Consider the following 25,455-nt stretch of genomic DNA (forward strand, 5'->3'; position numbering starts at 1 on the left):
TTCTGCGATGAAGCTTTGTTCCTTTATGGCCCAAGATCCGATTGGTGTGGCTTCCCCAAGGTCAATTAAAGGCTAATTGAGTGCTTCCACCAATCTGCTTTGCCTTTTTTCCAAGTTTCTACTGTAAATTGCATTAAATTATCCATCATATTAAGGTTTGACATACCTCTTTGCAAGATCTTTTAATTAAAATACAAAGCAGCTTTTGTTTTTTCACCAAAATATTTAATTAGTTGTTTTATGTACAATAAATAACAAAAATAGCGGGAACTGTCGCCAAAGTAAAACGAGATCAAAATGGACAAAATCAAATAATTTTTTTCCGCACAGCTTGTTGAAGTGAACAGCTTGAACTGTCGGTGGATTGGAAGCATACAACTGTTGGGACAGTTTTGAATTAGGCTTTCTGTGCAACAGAGGAAAGTAACTGAAAATTCAGAGGAAGGAGATCATTACCACTTAAGGTAGACACCATGCGGTTTAAGAAATCACAGCATAGCTTAGCAACTGAAAAATTACAACAGTCACGAATGCTGAACGCAGTCAAGGATTTTTTTTAAATACCATATTAAATACATTACTACATAAAGAGAATTGAGAAACACTACAGACTTTGGGTAATGTCAAGTGTATAACTTGGATGTTGAAGTTCAAAAAAAAAAGTGAAAATGCAAAAGGTCAGAAGTGTCAGTGCTAAAAGCTCATCACATTTGCCATGTCATATCTTCACGATGGAAGATAGTATCACAGCTTCAATCGAGCATAATCTCCCAGTAACACAAATACAAAGCTCACTGAGAATGGAGGTTTGTAAATTCAGAAACTAACCAAAAGTTAAAATGTCTCCGTGTTTCTCCTGCAATGTCACTCTTGATTTCTCAAACACTGATTATTGTAATGTTAATGGGCTTGGCTTCTCTCTCACATCAATAGCAACAGGTTACCAACCATGCTCTTTGTGAATATGGCAGAGTGATTATGAGAAGTGCGTTTGGCTTTCCTCTATGGCTGGAGGAGGGCTGCAGTCACAAGTCACGCTCATTTTAATACAAAAACCAACACCAGCAAAATAAAAAGTAAAAATTAAACTTTGGTACCACAACATTTCCCCTCCCAAAAAATACAAAATAAATAGAACAAACCCCACAAAAACTCACAATACTCATTTCAAAAGAATTCATCTGGTTCATGTGCAAATAAGCAGAGATGAAAAGCTTTTGTAAAAAGAAACTTTTTCACAAATGACACCTTTCTACGTGTCCAATATAGCATCTATAGAAATCTTTAAGTGCACGCAATAATATCTTACAAAAAAAGGATTCTAAAGGAAAGCAATAAAGTCTCAAAAGAAAACAATGAGAAGTGCATCATAAATGAAACCATGTGATCATAATCTGCTACTTCAATTATTCGAAATAAGAATAGTAGCCACTGTCGTTTAAGGATGACCTCTTGCTCAGGTCCTGCAATATAGAAATAGGATCAATAGGTTTCCTATCTGCTTCTGAAGACGACTTCAATCTGGCCTTGGGTGGAGCTCGAAGAACACTGGCATAAGAGGCAGCACCTTTGCCTTCTATGGACCTAGATGGACTCTGGTATTGAAGCGGGTTGGGCTGTGTGAGAGGGCTTACATTGGAACTGCTTTTGTTACAACCAGCATCCTCCTCAGTCTCGAAACCTGGAGCATCTTGTCCTAATAAGGGAGATAAATAATCGGCTAATTTCATGTAAAAATGCAACTCCATCTGAATTTTTGTACAGATGATCAAGTTGAACACGTATTTCTGTAAGAGATTTAATTTTTCCCTCCATTTCCCTTCTTGGTCTTCCCACAAAACGCACCATACCCTTAAGCTGCCCCAGGCCTATGCAATGTCGTTCTGCAATCGCATCTGGGAGATGAGTAAGCATTACCTGGCCTCCCCTCGAATAAGCTGAATCTCACCTGGTGGGGACCACATATATATGGTACAAACCTGTGTCGCACCATTCTAAGGGAAAGCATATCGGACGCTTCATCATCACAACACAGAAATTGCTATTTTTTGTTGCGGGGGTGGGGGGGGTCAGATTACAAGTCTGAGGACAGGTTGCATACACTAGACTTGTATTCCCTTGAATAGAGAAGATTAGGGGTTGATATAATTGAGGTACTTAAGATGATTAAAGGCCGGTACTGGGCGGACGAACGGACAGGAAGCACTGGGACCATCCTAAGCAACAGCAATGAGAGGCCTGGAGTGAAAAGAGGGTTTATCATGTGTAACCGTTAAAGAGTGTGGTCGGGGGGTGGGGGGGGGGGCGGGGAGAGGGGCGCCCCCTGTTGCACCAGTGCATAAATGCTCCATGTGGTACAGATCCTGGATAGGAAGGTTCCAGGTACAACCCCTGCCCTGCTCTGCATCAGTTCATCTCAGCCATGGGGTGCTGACAGTCGTGGATCAGCTCGCTTCAGCATCCCTGGGTTAGGGAAGGGGAAACCCAGCCAGGGTCACTGTCCCTGATCACCATCTATTGACTTCTGCTGGAATGTTGGAAATTGGGTATGAAGAGAATGGTTAGAATGTGGAACTTGCTACCACATGGAATAGTTGAGGCGATAGCTTGGATGCATTTAAGGGGAAGCTGGATAAGTACATGAGGGAAAAAGGAATAGAATGATATGCTGACAGGGTGAAATGAAGTAGAGTGGGAGGAGACTCGTGTGGAGCATAAACACTGGCATTGACCAGTTGGGCCGAATGGTCTGTTTCTGTTTCTATCTATGTAATTCTATGTCTGATAGGGTAAATAGAGAGAAACTATTCCCTCTAGTGGGGGAGTTCAGAACACGGGGGCATAACCTTAAGATTAGAGCTAGGCCATTCAGGGGTGATTTCACGTAGCACCTCTTCACAAGGGGTAGTGGAAATCTGGAACATTCCCCCGACCGAAAAAGCTGTTGAGGCTGAGGATCAATTGAAAATTCTAAAAGTGAGATTGATCAGATTTTGTTAGGTAAGGGTATTAAGGCAGGTACATGGAGTTAAGATACAGATCAGCCATGATCTAACTGAATGGCAGAACAGGCATGAGGGGTTGAATGGCCTCCTCCTGTTCCTACGTCAGAGGAGCTGTCAGAGTCGCTATCTTGGGACACAGTTTATGTACCCTCACACTGCACCAAAGGATGCTGGAATGAATACTAGAACTCAGCTAAATCAATCGCACATGGCGCAAAGTTTAGCTTACACGCTATTCCGCACCATTCTCAGACATATCCTGGTGACCTGGAAAGCAGTTTCCTGAACAGCTCATGGGCGCTGCATGCTGACAAACACACACGTATGAAATTATTTGATTTGGCTTCCAACAGAAGTCAAAATGAAAGCATTCATTTGACGTACAATGATGGCACTCAGGGATGACTGGAGGACCACAACTCACCAAAAGGTCGGACGACATCATAACATGTTAACACTGAAGTTTGAGAAGCTTGTGGCTATATAGCCCCTGGAATGAGGTTCCAGACTTGAAATCACTCCTGCATTTTTTTTGTGCAATACATAGTGAGGAGTTTGTGGCAGGTTGGATTTGGCCACTGACTGCTATGATGTCCATATTGAATGACTAATGATTGTGATAAATTAACTACAGCTGACTCTTAGTTGATTACCATCAAATAAGGGTCAGTCCCTGCCATAAGCGTGTAAAGCATTTTCTAATCCATTCGCAACGGTTGAAAACAATTCAACACTAAGTGTTTCTATAACCTAGATTTTCCAGTTGCTGCTGTTCTTGTATGAACGCGCAATTGCCTCATACTATATTTCCTCTCTGTGCTAGTTTAATGCAGGAATTAACCAGTTTGCGTTAAAAAAGCAGTGCAAGGAATTAGATCTGAGAATACCAAGCGTTTTACAAGAACAGCGCCAACTGGAAAATCTACCCCATGATTCTCACATGTCAACAACAGAGAAGCTTCAACACAGGTTATGAGCAGTTCTGAACAGGAATTGTTTTAGCCAAGCTGACTGCAATTGATAGACCAAGTTTTTTCAAATGGTAATTGAAATGTGATCAATTAAAAAGTTATTAGTTAAATCAAATGCAAATGAGCACCAGAGCAAATTCCCCTAAAAGCAATTCTGTCAAGAAATCCAAACAGGAATGAGCTCTTTCGCTTTTTCCTAGTCCCGATCTCATCTCCTACCATTCCATGCACAGCACAGTGCAGCAACACTAGCTCTCCCTCCCCCAAAACAAACAGGGTATTCACCACTATTAAACTGGGAGAGAAATCGTTTCAAAATATCAAAATGATTACAAAGCAAAATGCAAATACCTGTTAGAAACTGCCCATTGTATACAATTCTTTCTGGACTTAATGCAGGGGACTGGACATTGTAATTGCTGATGGTGCTATAAAGCTCTTCATCGGGGTCCCCCACCGGCAACTGGTTGGCTGGGACAGGTGATAGTTGCTGATCTGGGCTACAGTATGGACTTGGTCCCTGACTGCTTTCCATGGAGGATGTTCCCAGAGGGCTGGATGCAGAACGCCTCTGATATAGTGGTCTTCCCGACACTCGGACTTCAGACTGGAAAGGGAAATAAGGTAAAGTATGCAATCAAAAATGAATTTAAATCAAAATTGAATAAGGCAGCTCAGTATACAGTAAAATGTGAAGCATCTCAGTACTGGAATAGAGAATATTTTATCAGACCCATTTTCAGCACAGGACAGGTATTTAATGGTCAGATTTAAAGGGAGCTTTACTCTGTGTATAACCCATACTGTACCTCCCCTGGGAGTGTTTGATGGGACAGTGTAAAGGGAGCTTTACTCTGTATCTAACCCATGCTGTACCTGCCCTGAGAGTGTTTGATGGGACAGTGTAGAGGGAGCTTCACTCTGTGCCTAACCCGTGCTGTACCCAACCTGAGGCATTTAGAGACAGCTTTACTCTGCGTTTTGCCATTAAACACTTTCAGGTCATGTGCATGTGTATTAAATAGAGTAAAGCTCCCTCTACACTGTCCCATCAAACACTCCCAGGGCAGGGACTGCATGGATTAGATAGAGAGGAATGATCCCTCTGCACTACCCCATCAAACACTCCCAGGTCAGGTACATCATGCTTAGATCAGGAAACCCAATGTCCAACATACAGAGCCCACATCACAGTCAGAGAGCCCACAGTCACAGAGCATAAATTCAGCCACACCTGTGAACCACGTTATAACATCATTCCTTTAAACAGGGAATTCTACTTCACTTGCAGCATTTCCGATCTCCCTAATAACCATCAGGCCAGGCTGCAAACGAAGCCAGGTGCCCCCACAAGTGAATATATTTTTAAGAAAGTGATCAGCAGAGGAATCACCCCAGTTAGCTGTTACAAGTCCCAGTAACCAGATTAAGTGCAGCACTGGCAGAGGCCTGTGGGAACAGATCACCTACCTGTCCTCAGCTGGGGAATGACACATAGAACGGGAAAAGGAAATGCATCGTAAACTAATTCCCTTTTAAAATAATTTATAAACTTTACTTCAACAACAGTTTGCAGCAGAGAATTCCAAATCTGAACCAACCTCTAATGTAAAGATTTTTTTCCCTAACTTTCCTATAATTCTTTTTGTGATTATCTTAAGATTTTGCCCTCTTGTTATTGTCTCGCTGACCAGTGGAAACAATCCATTACTATTCGCCTCATCATTGTTAATTGTGTAAAAATCATAATCCTTCGTAATCTTGATGGCCTCTATCAGCCCTCACCGTCTCCGCTCTAATCTAAAAAAAATTTATAACGTCTCCAGTCTCTCTTCATGACTGTAACCCCTCATCTCCAGTAACATCCTAATGAATCTGTGCTGTGACTTTTCCATTGCTTTTATATCCTTCCTATAATGGATTCCCAAAACAGTACACAATATTCCAACTGTAGCCTAAATAAGGTCTTGTCTAAAGTACCTTCTTACTTTTGTAGCTATGCTTCTAGATACTAAACCAAGAATGCTGTATGCCTATTTATGGCCTTACTTATTTGTTCTGTTGCCTTTAACGGCCTGTGTATCTGCACACAAAAGGTGCCTCTGCTCCTCGCCTCCATTTAAAATCTCACCATGCAAGGTGTATTTCCTTTCTGTATCCTCACTTCCAAAAAGCTATTGAAGCTAGGGGTCATTGGAAAATTTCAAAACTGAGATTGATAGATTTTTGTTAGACAGGGTATTAAGGGTTACGGAACCAAGGCGGGTAGATTAAGTTAAGATACAGATCAGCTATGATCTAACTGAATGTCAGAACAGGCTCGAGGGGCTGAATGGCCTCCTCCCATTTTTTAAATTCAGAAACCCAGGTAATGGGCCAAGGCCACATAAAACAGGATGCCGAAAAAGACTGAAAAAGCAGAAAGGACGATAAAGAAACAGCGATTAGCTTGGGCTTTAGAAGCCTGTAGATCGTAGACTGAGAAGGGAGGAAGTTTCACAGTTAGAATAGAAGTGTTTATATCTGAGAGCAGTGATACACTTTCTTTTGACTTGTAGGTTTTAAAATGGTCTCAGCTCGATATCTGATGCAAAGTCACCTCTATGATAACTAGTGATTTTGTATCTATGCTTACATATGAAGCTGAGGGGATAAAATGTCTGGGTGGTTGAGATGGAGCCCATCGAGCTGATTGCCTCCTTTAAAGGTTAAGTGCTATATATCTTGACCTTCTCAAAGAATAGCTGACTGACGTGCTGCATTGCAGAAGGAAACCTTTTCTTTTAAATTCAAATAAAGGTCAGCATTTTAAAAAAAAATATTTATTCTCCGTTGTCAAAGCTCTCAAGACTATCCAGTTGAATCCTCATAAATGCGACCCTGTCAGGAAATAGCTGCCAGTGTCCTGATCCACACAAATCATTGCCCAGTGAGCACCCGGATAGTCAGTCTTTTTGTACACAAGTCTAGTTTGTGCAACCCATTACATTCTTCAAGAGCATTTATCAACCAGAGTAGACTTTTGCTATATTGGAGTCAGCCAAATAGCACTTTCTAGTGAGATGTGGGTTATAGTGCGAATTATTCATGATCAGAGTGGCTGGCACTTCTAATTGCGGCCTGGTGAGTGTCGTTTAACAAACACATTCAATTCCCAATGGGAAAAATATCAATGACAAAATGGCAATTTAGCACTCGATTCCATATTTCCATTAATGCTCTATTAAGTATTTAATGCAACATCTTCACTTGTTTATTACCATTGCCAATGTCCCAATAGCTGCAGCCTGTAGAACAAAAGAAAGACTGAGGACATAGGGAATGGTACACAGACTCATGAGACAATAGGCCTATAAATAGCCGGCTTGTCTGAGGGTACAGATATGTGCTGATCTGAGCACTTGCATTAAAACATCTGAATTAAGTATCTCATACCTTTCTTTTCTTGTGGTTTAATGGCAATCTCACTATCAAAAGATAGGAACATAGGAACAGGAGTAGGCCATTCAGCCCCTCGTGCCTGCTCCGCCATTTGATAAGATCATGGCTGATCTGTGATCTAACTCCATATACCTGCCTTTGGCCCATATCCCTTAATACCTTTGATTGCCAAAAAGCTATCTATCTCAGATTTAAATTTAGCAATTGAGTAGTATCAATTGCCGTTTGCGGAAGAGAGTTCCAAACTTCTACAACCCTTTGTGTGTAGAAATGTTTTCTAATCTCGCTCCTGAAAGGTCTGGCTCTAATTTTTAGACTGTACCCCCTACTCCTAGAATCTCCAACCAGCGGAAATAGTTTCTCTCTATCTACCCTATCCGTTCCCCTTAATATCTTATAAACTTCGATCAGATCACCCCTTAACCTTCGAAACTCCAGAGAATACAACCCCAATTTGTGTAATCTCTCCTCGTAACTTAACCCTTGAAGTCCGGGTATCATTCTAGTAAATCTACGTTGCACTCCCTCCAAGGCCAATATGTCCTTCCGAAGGTGCGGTGCCCAGAACTGCTCACAGTACTCCAGGTGCGGTCTAACCAGGGTTTTGTATAAAAGATCTAACTCCTAGCAGGCAGTAAGCAAAACTGAATTTAGCAGGGATATTTAACTGGAACCAGTCAGCTTTATTCTTGATGAAGGGATCTCTACGATTCCAAAAGTTTTTGTACTTCAACTTCCTTAGGGGGAAGGGGGTGGAAGAGATGGGAACACCATTGTCTGCATGCCCAATACTGAGCTGTTAAGAGTTACCTGTTACTTCAAACCTAGTGGTCTTAATATATTCATTGAAAATAAAGAGGAACGAAGGCTGCCGAGGGGATAGAAGCTAATTGTTTGGTTTTGCTTGATTACACTAATTTGAAACCTTGAGTCATTTTCTACAGCTCTACTTGTTGGCTACTGAGAAGCACACATCTCGTAGGTCTTTGGCCATTTGTGTCTCTAATGGAATCACCTCTCTATATCACCATTGATACACCTGGTTTATGGGGGTCTCAAACCAGATCAAGAACATGGTCCTTCCACAAACTGTACTGAGTTCTGTACACGTTTAACCATGCTGCCAATTCTTGGGAAGAAAATTTCAGCCAGTGCAGCAAAGCCAGCATTTCTGCTTTTCCAGTTGTTTCGTGACTAGCTTTTCAGCTCTGGTGATAATTGGAGCAGGTCATAGAATCATAGAAATTACAGCACCAAGTGAGACCAAAGTCAAAGGGATATAGAAAGGTTAAGTGAGTGGGCAAAAATTTGGCAGATGGAGTATAATGTGGGAAAATGTGAACTTGTCCACTTTGGCAGGAGGAATAGAAAAGCAGTGTATTATTTAAATGGAGAAAGACTGCAGAACTCTGAGGTACAGAGGGATCTGGGTGTCCTAGTACATGAATCACAAAAAGTTAGTATGCAGGTATGGCAAGTGATTAGGAAGGCAAATGGAATGATGTTATTTATTGCAAGGGGAATGGAATATAAAAGTGGAAGTGTTTTCCTACAGTTGTAAAGGGCATTGGTGAGACCACATCCAGGATACTGTGTGCAGTTTTGGTCTCCTTATCTAAGAAAGGACATAATTGCTTTGGAGGCGGTTCAGAGAAGGTTCACTCGACTGATTCCTGGGATGAGGGTGTTATCTTATGAGGAAAGGTTGGCCAAGTTGGTTCTGTATACACTGGAGTTTAGAAGAATGAGAGGTGATCTTATTGAAATATATAAGATCCTGAGAAGACTAGAAGGGGTAGATGCTGAGGAGATGTTTCCCCTTGTGGAAGAGACTAGAACTAGGGGACATAGATTAAAAATAAGGGGTCTCCCATTTAAGACGGAGATGAGGAGAATTTTTTTCTCTCAGAGGGTCGTGAGACTGTGGAACTCCTCTTCCCCAGAGAGCGGTGGAGACAGGGTCATTGAATATTTTTAAGGCTGAGTTGGATACATTCCTGATTAACAAGGGAGTCAAAAGTTATAGTAGGTAGACGGGAAAGTATGGTTGAGGTCACAATCAGATCAGCCATCAGCCATATCAAATGGCAGAGCAGGCTCGAGGGGCCGAATGGCCTACTCCTGCTCTTAATTCTTATGTTCATTCGGCCCATTGCACCTGTACTGGTACAATCTCTTCAACTGAAGCTATCTGATCTAATCCTGGTTACGTTTTTTGAGCTTGTTTACTGTTCTTTTACTTCTAATATTTTTGGCTTCAATGTTTCAGACTTCTCTTTTAGGTGAGCCTCAGCTCCCAGAGTGCCTTCACTTGCCTTGATATCTAGATTCATGCCCAAGGAACGAACAGTGAACCCCCAGTTTATTTCAGCTACTGGTTTGATCCTGTGAATTCTCATGATCCCCCTCATCTTCAGAAGCTGGCAAAGTAACACTATGCTCGACTTTGACTTAGGCTTTAATTGCCAAACATTTTATTCAACAGTAAAAGAAGAATAAGTGAATTGCAGGAGTAACACAACATATAATTGTATAGTAGTTTTAAGCTTAGCTGGCTCTGTGTAGAAAATAATAAATAGTTTGCAACTGCTATGCTAAACTACGATACAAGTCATTTTCTTACATAGTGGATATTTTCCTTTTCTCACCATCTATCAAACTATCAGGCCTGATTGACTCTGCCTGGAACCTTCAAAGAGAGATAATGATTTGAAAAAGACAGGCTAATAAGTACCTTCAGAAAAGTTGCCAAGATCCAGTGAATTTAAATCACTGTTAAATTCAAAAAACCTATCAAAAATATACTTGAACAAACTACACAAGATGATTGTATTTAAATTGACTGGCTTGACTCCTCCCTCAGGCACCTACCCAACATTAACCACTAATTTAACAATAATTATATCAAAATGAACTAAAACTTTCTGTTGTAAACAAAGCTAGTTTTCAACCTTTTACATAGTGACAACATTTTTAAAAATACCATTTTAAATCTTTAACAAGAGTGTTCATTTTTGTCACAATCTCGCCCTTTCCCCATAACCTTTTATATTCTTCCTGTTCAAATAATTATCCAATTCCCTTTTAGATTATATCGTAGCTTCTGCCTCAATAGTCATTTGTGGTAAAATATTCCATGTTCTAATAACAATGTGTGAAAAAAAAAATCTTCTAACTTCCCACTTTGTTCTTCTGGTGATAATCCTGAATTTATGCCCCCTTGTAATCAATTCATCAACTAGTGAAAATTGTCCACTAATTACCTACTCAAAATCTTCTGTAATCTTGAAAACCTTTATTAGATCCCCCCTTAACCTTCTCTATTCAAATGAAAAAAGACCCAATTCCTGAAGCCTTTTCTCATAACTCCATTCTTCGTACCCTAATGAATCTTCTCTGTGTCTTTCCTTGACTCTGTAATGGTGTGCCCAGAACTGTACATAAGAGTCCAACTGTGACCTAACCAACAATGGCAGATTTCAGAATAACTGAACACACTATAGGTTTGTCAATGAAAGGTATTAAACTCCTTCATCTCATTCGTATCGTATCAATTACTTGAGTTGTTGGTGTCTCCTTTTCTGGAATCTCCCCTGAATTTTTGATCATAGTCTATTGGAAGGTGTTGGCAATGCCAGCTGTACCCATCTGTTATCAGATGCAGCTTCCTGCACATATTCTCAATAAGAAGTTTCTACGCAAATTTTTGGAGTCAGAACTCAGCATTGGGCAAAAAATACATATCAGGTCCACAAGCTAAAATATGGACGCAGTCCTATTGCGGGAAAAATTCTTCTCAGTTGTAGCAACCCAAATGCAGCTGACCCGTCTGAAAACAGACAATGTGGGGGCCCATGTGCTACACAAAAAGTGCCAGTGACATGTTGTGAAGAGCAGGAACTGCGGCTGATTTTTCCCCACTCTACCTCAGGGATGCTATAGCATAGCTTACCAATGGCTGCTCTGTCTGAGATCAGTTAATTCAGCGTAGCCCAGGGATTATACCTGGGACCTTTCCAGTCTACATGGTTCTGTTCCACACCGAATTGTGCATTTTGCAACTGAGCCATCAGAGGATTAAATAATGGGCAATGAATGAAGAATTTTGCAATGTTTCGTTTTCAAAATTTAATTTAAGATATATTATCTTAACATCTCGGGCACTGGGTTGGTATGTTGACAATTCAAAGTACTGGCCTACTGAGTGGCAGAACGTAGGTATGTGCCCTTGAGTTCCTAGATCTCTGCAGTGCCGTCAGGGAGATGGACAGGGAAAGGGTCTGATATTTCTTTGTAAGGGAAGGACAGGAAAACAGGAGGGTAAGTCACCCCGGAAAGTTCTGCAGCCCTTGCAGTGACTAACAACAAAGTGGCCTCGGCAGACAAAGTTAGTTGGAAAGTAGTGTGGGGTGGGGGTGGTGGCATGGCAAGCTCTTAAGAATCATAGAATCTTACAACACAGAAGGAGGCCATTCGGCCCGTCGTGCCTGTACCAGTTCTTTGAAAGAGCTGTCCAATTTAGTCCCCAGCTTTTTCCCCATAACCCTGCAAATTAGTCCTCTTCAAGTACATGTCCAATTGTCTTTTGAAAGTTCCTATGGAATCTGCTTGCACCACCCTTTCAGGTAGTGCATTTCAGATCTTAACATTTCCCCTCTAGTTCTTTTGCCAATTATTTTAAATCTATGACCTTTGGTTACCGACCCACTTGCCAGAGGAAAGTTTCTCCCTACTTACTCTATCAAAACCCCTCATAATTTTGAATACCTCTATTAGGTCTCCCATTAACCTTCTCTGATCTGAGAACAATCCCAGCTTCTCCAATCTCTCCACATAACTGAAATCCCTCATCCCTGGTATCATCCTGGTAAACCTCCTCTGTATCCTCTCTAAGGCCTTGATATTCTTCCTAAAGTGTGGTGCCCAGAATTGTACACAATACTCCAGCTGAGGCCTAACTAGTGATTTGTAAAGGTTTAGTGTAATTTCCTTCTTTTTGTATTCAATGCCCCTATTTACAAAGCTAAGTATACCATATACTTTCTTAACCGCCTTATCAATTTGCCCTGCCACCTTCAAAAATTTGTGATATGCACACCCAGATCCCTCTGCTCTTGCATCCCTCTCAAAATAGTACCATTTAGATTATATTGCCTCTCCATGTTGCTCCTCTCAAAGTGCATCATTTCACACTTATCCACATTAAACTGCATCTGCCGTGTGTCTGCCCATTTCACCAATCTGTCTATGTCCTCCTGAAGTCTGCTGCTATCCTCCTCACTATTTACTACGTTGCCAAGTTTTGTATCACCCGCAAACTTTTTTTTAAATTCGTTCATGGGATGTGGGCATCGCTGGCAAGGCTCCCTAGACCCAAATCCAGGACATTTATATATAAGAAAAGCAATGGTCCTAATACCGACCTCTGGGGGACCCCACTGCATACTTCTCTCCAGTCAGAAAAACATCTGTTCACCACCACTCTCTGCCTCCTATCCTGGAGCCAATTGCGTACCCAAGTTACCACCATCCCTTCAACCCCATGTGGTTCTATTTTCCGAATAAATCTGTTATGTAGTACTTTTTGAAATGCCTTTTGAAAGTCCATATATACAACATCTGCTGCACTACCTTCATCAACCCTCTGTTACTTCTTCAAAAAAATTGCAAAAAAAAACCTGGTTATTAGTGACACTGTGCAATGCAGACACTCTCATTCTATTCCATGGTAGCATGGTCATGAGAAAAAGCTCATATATTGCTGATTTTGAGACAAAACAATCTCCTTGAGATTTGTATGCAGAATATTCCACAGTTAATAATTTTTCAAGCATAAACATAATTAAAAAAAGATTGCTGTCTGCATCTGAAAATATTTTAATAACAAATTAACATAATCAGTAAGTATGTAGCCCAGTATCTTCAAACACAGCTGTTTACTGAAACAGCTTATTTGCAAATAGCAACATTGCCAGGCTTATGCATAGTTACTAAGATTACAGAAATATTCCACATTAATGCAAGGAGTAAATTTACTGTATGCAAACATTTGTACTAGGATTTGAGCATTAGTAACAGCACTTACATCAGATACGGAAAATAAAAATCCCCCAAATGGACTCATGTACTGATATGTCCTCTCAGAGTTACTGACTTGCTTTCCACCATATGGCTCACCCTCACAATGTCACGTCCACCTCTGCACAACATCTATCTATAATATATTGAAATTTATATGTTCTGTCTCTTTCCCATTCAAGAGGCTACATATACAGGTACCCTCTTCCCCCTGATGGGACATGTAAGCAAATTACACTGTTTCGGGTTTCACATGTTGTCGCCTTCCAAATCCATGCCCATCTCTCCCGCAACTCCATGTTTGAATCCCTCCAATCAGGTTTCCGCCCCGCCACAGTACTGAGAAAGCCCTTATCAAAGTCACAAATGACATCCGATGTGACTGTGATGACTGTAAACTATCCCTCCTCATCCTTCTTGACCTATCTGCAGCCGTTGACATGGTTGACCACACCATCCTCCTGCAACGCCTCTTCTCCGTCGCCCAGTTGGGTGGATCTGCGCTCACCTGGTTCCATTCTTATCTATCCAGTTGTAGCCAGAAAATCACCTGCAATGGCTTCTCTTCCCGCTCCTGCACTGTTACTTCTGGAGTGCCCCAAGGATCTATTCTTGGCCCCCTCCTTTTTTTCCATCTATGTGTTGCCCGTCGGTGACATCATCCGAAAACACGTCAGATTCCACATGTACATTGACGACACCTCGCTCTACTTCTCCACCACCTCTCTCAATCCCTCCACTGTCTCTCATTTGTCACACTGCTTCTCCGATGAGCAAAAATTTCCTCCAACTAAATATTGGGAAGGCCGAAGCCATTGTCTTCGGTCCCCACCATGATCTCCATTCTCCAGGCACCAACTCCATCTCTAGAATTTTCTCCCTCAACCTCTCCACCTCTCTCTTCTCCTTTAAAACATTCCTTAAAACCTACCTCTTTGACCAACCTGTCCTAATATCTCTATGTGGCTCAGTGTCAAATTTTGTTTGAAAACGCTGTCAAACACCTTGGGACATTTTACTACGTTAAAGGTGCTATATCATGCAAGTTGCTGTTGTTGTTTCAGAGCACTTACACAATGGGATAAAAGCAACTATTGAAAGGATACAGAAGAGAGCAACAGAATGATTGAGGGGATGGAGGGATTGGATTATGAGGAGTGATCATGTAAGTTGGGCATGTTCTCACTGGAAAAGAGAAGGTTGAGAGATGATATGATTGCTGTTTTTAGGATTCTAAAGGGATTAGACAATGTATACCATGGCAAGCTATTTCACCTCGTCAAGAACAGTAGATCCAGGGAGGTAAATTCAAAACTAATCTGCAGAAACAATATTTCAATGAGTGGTCAATCTATGGAACAGTTAGTATAGATTCACTTGAATGCAAATTAGATATCTTTCAGAAAATTACATTTTGAGATACAGTACGAGTAATTTGAGACATGACATGTGATATGTGTAGCATGCTCGGGAGGAACAGATGACTTTGGACCTGTGGTTCCCAATGCTCTCCACTACTGGGGGTTTCCTTGCCTCATGTCCGGGTCAGTTGAAGACTAATTGATAGAGATTGATTGCCATGATTAATCAACTCCATTATCGTTGTATCTACCAGGATGGTAGAAGTCAAATTAGATGGACCTTGGTCTTTTTTTCCCCGTCTAGCAGCTCCTATATTCCTACTCTCAATGTAACCAACTTCTACCATCCAATTGCCAACTCAAGTCACCATCACCTTACCTAACCCAACCCACAATATAACCATCAGCTGTTCACCTAATAACCATCCCTACCCTATCACCAAATGTGACCATCACCTGCCCTACCCAATAATATTAACAGAAGAAAAATTACATGCTGCAGAATTTATGATCTACCTCAATGTGATTCACCAAATTTGCATAATCGGTTTCAGCCAATGAATTCAGCAACTTACACTCACACAGTACCTATAATGCAGGAAATTTCCTAATGCACTTCATGGGGAAGGAAGTTAGAAAGGTTGGAGGCGAAAACTGAAAGGCTTTGTTTCAGAGAGTGATTTTGAGTCAGCTTTTGAAAACTGGGAGAGATGTAACAAGGTGTAAAGGTTTTGGAAGAGAATTCCAGAGTACAGGCTGAAGGCTTTGCCAGTGATAGTGGAGCAGAGATATAGGGAGGACATGCAGCAGAGCACAGTTAAAAGATCATAGTGACAGAGCTGGAATGGAGGGTTGGAGGAAGTTGGCAGGATTTGTAAACTATGAGGATTTTGAAATCAGCATATTCCTCTAAGCCTCCATCCCCTCAACTAGCCAGGCTAATACCAAACGGGAAAATTGCTTGCCCAAAGCAGATTTATGATTTACGAGTTTAAGACCATTTCTATTGGTGTCTGAAAGTTGCAGATTAGAGTTATTGAGTCATTAAACCAAACCATAACTCCTTTAAGACCAAAAGTTAGATTTTATTCACAGCTGAGAAAGCAGATGATTATGGGACTGGGGAATGTACTGACCCCAAGCAACTGCTTTTCTGTTTTTAGTTTCACAACATACAGTGAATATTAAATGAAAAACCTGTGCTCATTGTGCCTTCTCGGGCTGGGAGACGGAGGTTGAGTGCATGTTGTAGATCATGCCAGATGTTAGACATCTGCCCAAGATCTCAAAGGATGGCTGGACACAGATGTTTCAAAGCAAACCAATATAGAGAGAGCAGTGAGGCCAACCTGCAGCTGGGAAGATTCTATGTGCAGTTCCATTTGTGACTTCATACTGGTGGCACTCCTGTACCACTATAAATAAATCTGTACACATAGATGGGGCTTACTTTATTGTAATCATTAACTGTATTACTATAGCCATTTTGGATAAGCACCTCTGAATAGGCTTGGAGTTTCTGTAAGGGGCTTTGTGGTGTGAAAAATACTGCAGTACAAGAGACACAGAAACAGCCTGGAAAATTAGCTGAAGACAAAAGTGCAAAATGCAACAAAGATGTTGCTGGTGGTTACAGGCAGCAGAATCTCACAGGTGCTTTTATTTAACAGCAACTTGCAATTATATAGCACCATTAATGTAAACAAAAGTCTCAAAATACTTTAAAATGGAGATAGGGATATGAATCCTGAGCCATGGAAGGAAAGATTAGGAGGAGTGACCAAATTCATCTTCAACTGTGAATATATTGGGAGAAGTCCCACACTACTACTCTGCACTGCTTCTGTGGACCAACTGCAGACTCCCAATCACACAGGTCAAGAGTATTTCAATGAGCACCATCGCTGTGCGGTGCCACAATGGTAGTATAGTACCCCATAGGAAGGAGCGTCAGGGCAACCCTTGCGCAGCCTTAAACAGCAAGGGCGGAGCCCAGAGTGCATGACGCCCACCGGTTTTCTTGGCTGCATTTGCCACGCTACCCGGGCAAATGAGGGAAAAATCAGAGGAAACTAACAAACGGATTCTTCTCCCCTCAGACTCCCCCACATCCCCAGATATTGCATACTGAAACAGTTTGAATGGGAAGAAGGTAGCGTGGTCGCGTAAAAATTCATGCTCAAATCCCCACATACAACGTTTAGCTCAGTCAAGCTATAAGCCAGGATGTGGTGTCATGCTGAAGTCAGACAATTCACATACAAGAAGTAGGGGTGGGAACATCTTTTTAAGACAAATTACCCTGAGGCTACTGATGTACATCTCCCAGTGTAAGAGCATCATTGGCCGAGTTACCTGTTTATTTTCTCTTTGCTGAATTATGACGTATCCCACTGTGACCAATAAGGGGTCAGGGGAAAAAATAAAATTAATTTAAAACTAGGAAACTTCTTAAAATGATTCATACTTAAAATAAGTCAAGTCAAAAGCAGAATTATGAATAAAATGAAAATGTATTCATTCAGGCAGCATTGAAAAGATGTGTGGTTTGTTTTTAACTGCTCCAAAATCAGTCCTCAAGTGAAAAGGATTTCGCGCGAGCATTATGTTAAGTTAACCAAATAAACATGCTATAATGTGTAAATAGGAATTAGCAGCATGCAGACGCATAAAAGTCAGCATGATTAATGCGATACTTTAATCTAATTACAGGTTTAAGCAGAGAGAGAGAAGCATCTGCTGCCAGCAGCACACGGAGCCGGAGTTCCTTAAATGAACTCAGAGTGTCATTCCACCAAGGTGCAACTATATCATTTATTTCGTTAAACTGCATTTGGCAGCACCAACCTTCACATATGACAGCAAGTCTACAATTCACAAGGAATGATGGGAGTGAGAGTGAAACAGATATATCAATGCATTCATGATGCAGTCTAACATTTGCCAAAATGCGATTTCAAGATCCCTGTACAACTCTTTCCTTATAGAGCAGATTTCCAGTATAATGAGCTTTCAGTTCATTTTCTCTCCAGGTGCTTTACTCAGTAAACGGTCTTTTAAATAAAAGACGTCTTGTACATGGCGAGGTAGTGTTCTTGTGGGAATACACTGATCATCTCATTCACACAGCATTTATGGTTAATTTTAAAAGCAGCATAGAAGCTTTTTAACCATTTCTAATGATTTTAATCAGAAATTTGGGAGGAAATTTAATCTAAACAAAACTCCAGAAACAAGTACACTTTTTACTAGTCTAATTTCATTGACATTTAAATACTCGAGACCGCCGTCTGAACATTCCAACTTGCAACCAAGTTGTATATGCCCACGATGAGGTTAAACTATTGGCTTGGTTGACCAGATAGTTGCAAGTCTGCAACATGCAAGAATAAGCCCGAGACAACAAACATCAACAGAAGGAGCAGCCGAGAGTGTAAACAAGACACTGAGCAAGAAAAGACACTTGCAAGAGATCTAATTGGAAACCACAGGCAATCGCACCGACAACGTTAAGATGCATTATATCCACTCTCTCAAGTTGCAGGATGTGGCTTTGATACAGGGGCTTTAAATCACCACGGAAAACCAATTACTTTTACAGGATTCAGTGACATTCAAACTTTATAGAACTATTGAAATTACAGCACAGAAGGACGCCATTTGCCTGTATTATCTTGTCAACTGGAGCTATCGACTCCAATCCCGTTTCTTTGCTTATTTCCCATTTCTTTTGTGCATAATTTCGATCATGCAAGAAATGCAAATTGTAGAAGTCACTATGCGCCAAACACAAACCCCTTCTCTGTGCCATATCCTATACAATAATACCATTTAGCTTATATTGCCACTGTTTATTATCCTTTCCCAATCTCATAGTTTAGCATTTATCCACATTAAATGACACCTGCCACTCATCAGCTCAGCAACCCCAACCTATCCAGGTCCCTCTGTATTTGATCAGCCTCTACCCTGTTTGCAGTCCCTCTCAGTTATGAGAAAGTACATACTTACATATAGCACTTTCACATTCTGTGCATAAGTTTCTAGAAAGAAATTTACATTAAAATCTAAAGCCAACAGAATTTCAACTCATTATATAAAGCCTCGTGAGCTGCTGTCTACACAGACCAACTACAAATGGAGTATTTTCAGGACCTCAAGAAATTTTTTTAAAAAGAAAGGAAATCTAATCCTGGATCAATTGTTTCGCAACCTGGGAACTAAACATCATTGTAAAGACAATCACAGATAATGAGAACAGATTGTTAAAACAGACAAAGTAATGTGACTGGAGACCAGAGTTTGGAGGACATCTCTGTTCACTCTTTCCCTTGACTGAGGCAGGCACATTCACATTCAGTTAGTGATTCTTTCATTACCCAATAATAACTTGACCCTAGTTGGATCCTTCCTGGATTAAAGGCAGACATCAAAAGATTCATTTTCATTTTCCCTGCTGAACTTCTCATGCACACCTTGAGGATAGATTTTTCTGATGGCCTCCTTGCTGCTCTCCCCACCTCCACCATTCACAAACTGCACAACTTTGTGGCGCATGTCCTCTCTGCACACCCATCACTCCCAATCCTGGCCTAGCTCTACTGCCTCTCTGCCCCAAAATTTTCATTCTTGCTTTCAAATGTCTGTGTCCTCACCATACACTATTTGGGAAATCTTCTCCTGACAGAAGTACCAGACCGCACTCTCCTCTAATTTCAGAATACAGCTTGTCCCACACTCCTTTTGCTTCACCATTGAAGTCATTGCATCCTTGCCATTAAACTCCTCTCCAAAACCACTTTGCCTTATGACCCTTCTACCTACTTGAAAAGCATCTCTTTAACAGTGCCTTTTGTTCCCCACCACCCCCATTAAATTCCTTGGTGTCCAACTTGCCCCTAGAACACACGCAGACTTTCTTCAATCGAGGACCCCTATATAAAGCCAAGTCATTTCTCAGGAGGTAAAATGCACTTGGGTATTAGGGGAATGATTTTTCATTCAATCCTTCCTGTAGGTGTAGATTCATAATGGGATATGGTTCCACGAATGCCCAACCCTTGCTGTGTTCCCACCCAATAATCATACATGCTTTTGAGTAGGGGTGACTGGACATTTAACACAGCACAGACTGGATTAAAACTGTGATTTTTCTGGTCCGTATGGCTCAGTCAGAAAAGACGAAAAAGGAATTGAGTGTGAGTAAGCTGTTAACAAGTCATGGGATACCACTCAAGTGCATTGGATTGCAATTCAAAACATTTAAAATTTGCATAACGTGTAAGGACACGTTTAGAACATTATAAACTCTAAGTTCCTGATTTTCAAGAGCACATTGGCTGCTGAAAAACAGACTTACAGAATTGAAGTTATTTTTATTGGAAAGGATTGAGAGGGAACATGATCCACATCTTTAAGATGTTGTCAGGTAATGCATAACAAGCAGGTTATTTATCTTGGCTATTAATCACTGAATTAGTGTTTGAGTACAAAATGAAGAAGCATCAAATGAATGGTAAATTGTCGTAGAGATGAGAAGAATTTTTTCTCCACAACAATTGATGTGTGAATCAGACTTCCAGCAAAAGCATGTTGAAAGCTCCAGAATTACTCTCATAACTACGGACTACAGTTTTTATTTTGACAGAGACTGGAACCTTCTGCCATATCACTAAAATATGTCTCTTTTGAAAAGGAATTTTACTCGCATCGGTTTTGATTTTGTTCATGGTAGTGTACTGTTCAGGTAGTCTCAATAGCAAAAGCCACAGGTTAACACTCAGTGTGCAGTAGTTAAACAAAACTCAATACATCAGTTCCTAATTAAAATAAATAGAATATTAATCCTGAGAAATCACTGATAAGATTGTCAGTTTGATGCAACCATGGTACTGGGGGAGGGGAATTCAAGCAAAGGATATAGCTGCAGGAACTGGTGAGATAACCTTATGTGCACTGAAGCCTGCTGCACATCACAAGAGAAACCATCTTAAACCCCTATTAAAAATAATGAATACCAGAGCTCAATCTTAATGCAGATCCAGTGATGAATGTACTATACTACAGAAACAGAATGTGAATGAGCCAGTGGGTACGTCGCAGTGCTGCACTACAGCACTGGAATTCAGAAACCCCAGGCGCTCCATTCCTAGTCTTGACCGGAGTGCTCTCCGGTTTAGGGAGGAGGCATTAAACAGAAGCAGAGGACAAAATCAAAGAGCAAGTCTAAAAGGAATGGGATCGTAATGGCTGCCCATCATTTTGGCACAGAGGGAAAGAACACATTTTTTTTAAAAAAGGGAAGTATATGCTTTATTTAAAAAAAAGAAATTGCACTCAGTTAGCCTGGTTTACATAGCAGATCTATAATCTACAGAAGTCTCTCATAAAAACAAGAATATTTTTCAAGCTGTGTTGTCGTACAAATGTACCTGGGAAGGTCAAAGCCTATTTTTTTTTCTACTACTGAATGATACGCTGCTTGTTGCTATGGGTTTCCTATTGACTGTGTAGGAAGCAACGCGAGTACAGACAGTGTGGCACAACATGCATAGTCTACTCTCGCTGCCTCTCAGACAGGTCCTATTCCTCAAAAATAGTTCAAGGAGGAAGGATGATGATGCATTTTGGAAATAAACCCCCATAGTTCAGAGATTTAGAATTAAGTTCCAACCCTTTTGGGCAGTTTGAGTGAAAACTGAATTATTGTAAAATCTGGGCTTTAAGTCACACTGTCCAATCGGTTTCCATAGCCTTGGAGGAGGATTTAATTCAAACATTAATACAAGCAATATTTTGCTCCCCAGCGGAAGTCTTGGGTGCAACCAATACACTGAATTATACTGCACCATCACTAAGTGGGGAGGGAGAAATTCCTTAGCGAAAAACAGGAATGTGAGTAACCACTAATGAAACTGAATTCTCCAAAAATCACCTGTTTCGAAGCTGCATATTCTGACTTCAGCTTTTCTAACAAATTAGCACAAATCCCAAGCACAACATTAAGATTTTCAGACAAGAGTAGAGCATCACTTCATCTACCCTACCCATCCAACCTCCCATAAGATTATCTTGATAGATTTCTCAATCTAACAATCCAGAATCCTGTTAACTGACAGAACTCATCTCGTCCCTTTTTGAATCCTTTCACAGTTTATTGTTCGACCACTTTTTCTGCTAGTCTGTTCCACATTTTTATCACCCTTTCGTTGAAAAACTTTTGCCTGGATTTCACATTTTTTTTGTTGCCCTTCATTTGAAACTATGATCCTTGTTGAAGTTCATAACAGCAGAAAAACTTACTGGGATTCAAATTCTCCAAAACCCTCAGAAGCTTCAATATTTCTAACAAATTATTCCTCAGTCTTCTCTTTCCAAGAGAGAAATGTCCCTGAGCAGCTAACCTCTCTTCATGCCTCTCTTCCTTAGTTCTGGAATTAATCTATTAATTATTTGCCCTCCTTCGCACTCCATCCAATGTGATCTCACAAAAGCCAGCCATAATTTTAGAATTACCTTCCTTAACTTACTAGTTACAGCCCTCTCTGAAGAACATTGGACGCACATTTTCATTTAGTACATTGCCATGTCAGCCATGGCTTAGTGGTAGCACTCTTGCCTCCGAGTCGGAAGGTTGTGTGTTCATGTCTCACTCCAGAGGCTTGATCACATAATCTAAGCTGACACATTCAGTGCAGTACTGAGGGAGCTCTGCACTGTTGGAGGTGCCATCTTTTGGATGTGATGTTAAACCGAGGCCCAGTCTGCCCTCTCAGGTTGACGTAAAAGGTCCGATGGCACTATTTCAAAGAAGAGCAGGGGAGTTCTCCTCGGTGTCCTGGCCAATGTTTATCCCTCAACCAACATCATTAAAAAACCTAATTATTTTGTCATTATCTCATTGCTGTTTGTGGGACCTTGCTGTGCCCAAATTGGCTGCCACGTTTCCTACATTATAACAGTGACTACACTTCAAAAGTACTTCATTGGCTGTAAACGCTTTGAGATGTCCTGAGGTCGTGAAAGGAGCTATATAAATGAAAGTCTTTCTTTTCTTTTATAACCCTCATTATCTTTTCCTCTGCCAAATCTCAACTTTACACTTCTCTGTATCAAGCTGCATCTGCTACTTCTCTGCCATAGAACTGATTTCTCTAAATCCTTTGGATTTGTGCACATTGGATGGTTGAGGACGAGAAGAGATAGCAAGCCCCAGTCACATAAGATATAATTGGTGATTTTGACCAGGGTAATCTCGGTGCTGTGGGCTATTCTGAAACTGCATTGGGTAAGGAGTGGTGGGAAAGGGGAATGCAATGATGCATTCAAAGACATGGGGGAGAGGGTGGTTAGAGATAGGGTAGGGGTACGTGAGGATGGAAGGGTTTTGGGTAGGAATTTTAGGGAGTGGTGTGGTGACAGCAGTATTAAAGGGGTGGGAAGAATGCCAGAAAAGGTGGTCAAAAAGGGTGAATTGTGTGGTCAGGACCTGGGTTGGAAGGAGGTTGAGGGAATAGTGGAGGAAATAAGTCTTGAAGTCTAAGTTAAAGAAACTGCAGAGTGTACAGGGAGATGAGAGCTGGATTGGAGGGACAGCTAGGAGTAACAAGGGCAGAGGAGAGAAAGTTGCACAGGATCAAAGCCACCTGAACATATGGCCTTACTTAGTAACTAAGTCCATGAGCTCCTTAATTCTAGAGTCAGAAGTAAGGATGGAGGGTGCAGGCAAAGAAAGGTAGGTGGAGATCATTAGTAGTTAGAGGCGAAGAAGTCTTCAAGATTTCCCTTACCCTCCAGTAATAATAGGATTTTCTGAAAAGAGTGAGGTGGTATTTTTGGAAGTAATTACTTCATATCTGGCAGACAGCCAGGCCAGTTATAGAGTCATAGAGAGTCATAGAGTTATACAGCACGGATAGAGGCCCTTCGGCCCATCGTGTCCGCGCCGGCCATCAGCCCTGTCTACTCGAATCCCATATTCCAGCATTTGGTCCGTAGCCTTGTATGCTATGGCATTTCAAGTGCTCATCCAAATGCTTCTTGAATGTTGTGAGGGTTCCTGCCTCCGCAACCCTCTCAGGCAGTGAGTTCCAGACTCCAACCACCCTCTGGGTGAAAAAGTTCTTTCTCAAATCCCCTCTAAACCTCCCGCCTTTTACCTTGAATCTATGTCCCCTTGTTATAGAACCCTCAACGAAGGGAAAAAGCTCCTTAGTATCCATCCTATCTATGCCCCTCATAATTTTGTACACCTCAATCATGTCCCCCCTCAGCCTCCTCTGCTCCAAGGAAAACAAACCCAATCTTCCCAGTCTCTCTTCATAGCTGAAGTGCTCCAGCCCTGGTAACATCCTGGTGAATCTCCTCTGCACCCTCTCCAAAGCGATCACATCCTTCCTGTAGTGTGGCGACCAGAACTGCACACAGTACTCCAGCTGTGGCCTAACCAGTGTTTTATACAGCTCCATCATAACCTCCTTGCTCTTATATTCTATGCCTCGGCTAATAAAGGCAAGTATCCCATATGCCTTCTTTACCACCTTATCTACCTGTTCCGCCGCCTTCAGGGATCTGTGAACTTGCACACCAAGATCCCTCTGACCCTCTGTCTTGCCTAGGGTCTTCCCATTCATTGTGTATTCCCTTGCCTTGTTAGTCCCTCCAAAGTGCATCACCTCGCACTTTTCCGGGTTAAATTCCATTTGCCACTGTTCCGCCCATCTGACCAACCCATCTATATCGTCCTGCAGACTGAGGCTATCCTCCTCGCTATTTACCACCCTACCAATTTTTGTATCATCAGCGAACTTACTGCTCATACCTTTTAGTTGTAGCCCATATGTACTTTAGTCTCCAGCCCATAGAGTCACATGCTACTATTACCTTAAACCACAAGTTGTTCATACTGGAGTGTGTGTTGGGTCCTGCATCAGAGGACCAGAGTAGAATTTATCAGTATTGTACCTGATACCGTAGTAGATAAGCAATTTAATGTGCTAGGCTTATTATATATGGTTTCCTTATTATCAAAGTAATCTAACAGCATGGTGTCTTATTAGATAAGATGGTATATATTGGGAGAAAATATGGAGAACTACGGAGGTAGGGTTGAGGAGAGGGGGGTGGGGGGAGATAATGCAGCTAAGATAATCCTGGATTTTGGATCTCCAGATAGTTTCCATTTGGAATTTGTTTAGAAATGTTCCCGAGTCTGATAGTACTGTAAGCTATTCCCCAGTAAACATATAAGACTGCAGTATCAGGGACTGATCAGGTGAATGTTGAGTTATAGCTCCATTGATGTTCCTGGCAGGGTTTCATCATCAGCTGTGCAACTAAAGCTGTGGAGAGTAGACAACCCCAAGAGCACATTGGAATAAACTGCCTTTGTACACATCCAGTCACATCTGCTGGATTGCCCTAAGCAATTCAATGCAGCTGATACATTGCCACTCAGAAGAATTAAAACATGTATCCCATTGTGCTTTTCAGCTGACATCTGTAAATAGTAATCATTCCTCAAAGCAGATCAAGTGAATTTCACTTAAAACATTTGAGCCTATGTACCTGAAATCAGTAGCTGCAATAACTAAAATCATG

At 41.3% G+C, this 25,455-nt stretch overlaps 1 protein-coding gene across 1 annotated transcript in view; it reads right to left on the reverse strand.

The window, feature by feature from the left end:
• Positions 1 to 203: 203 nt before the first annotated feature.
• Positions 204 to 25,455, reverse strand: part of LOC137340518 (probable helicase with zinc finger domain) — a 223,433-nt gene continuing 198,181 nt past the window's right edge. Inside the window, exons 29-30 of the mRNA XM_068003017.1 lie at positions 4,328 to 4,583; positions 204 to 1,696 (exon numbers count right to left, since the gene is read on the reverse strand). Coding sequence (XP_067859118.1) covers positions 1,407 to 1,696; positions 4,328 to 4,583 — 546 coding nt within the window. The 3' untranslated portion in view covers positions 204 to 1,406. The remainder of the gene's footprint in view (positions 1,697 to 4,327; positions 4,584 to 25,455) is intronic.

This window comes from Heptranchias perlo, chromosome 22, assembly GCF_035084215.1.
Source record: "Heptranchias perlo isolate sHepPer1 chromosome 22, sHepPer1.hap1, whole genome shotgun sequence".
NCBI lineage: Eukaryota > Metazoa > Chordata > Chondrichthyes > Hexanchiformes > Hexanchidae > Heptranchias > Heptranchias perlo.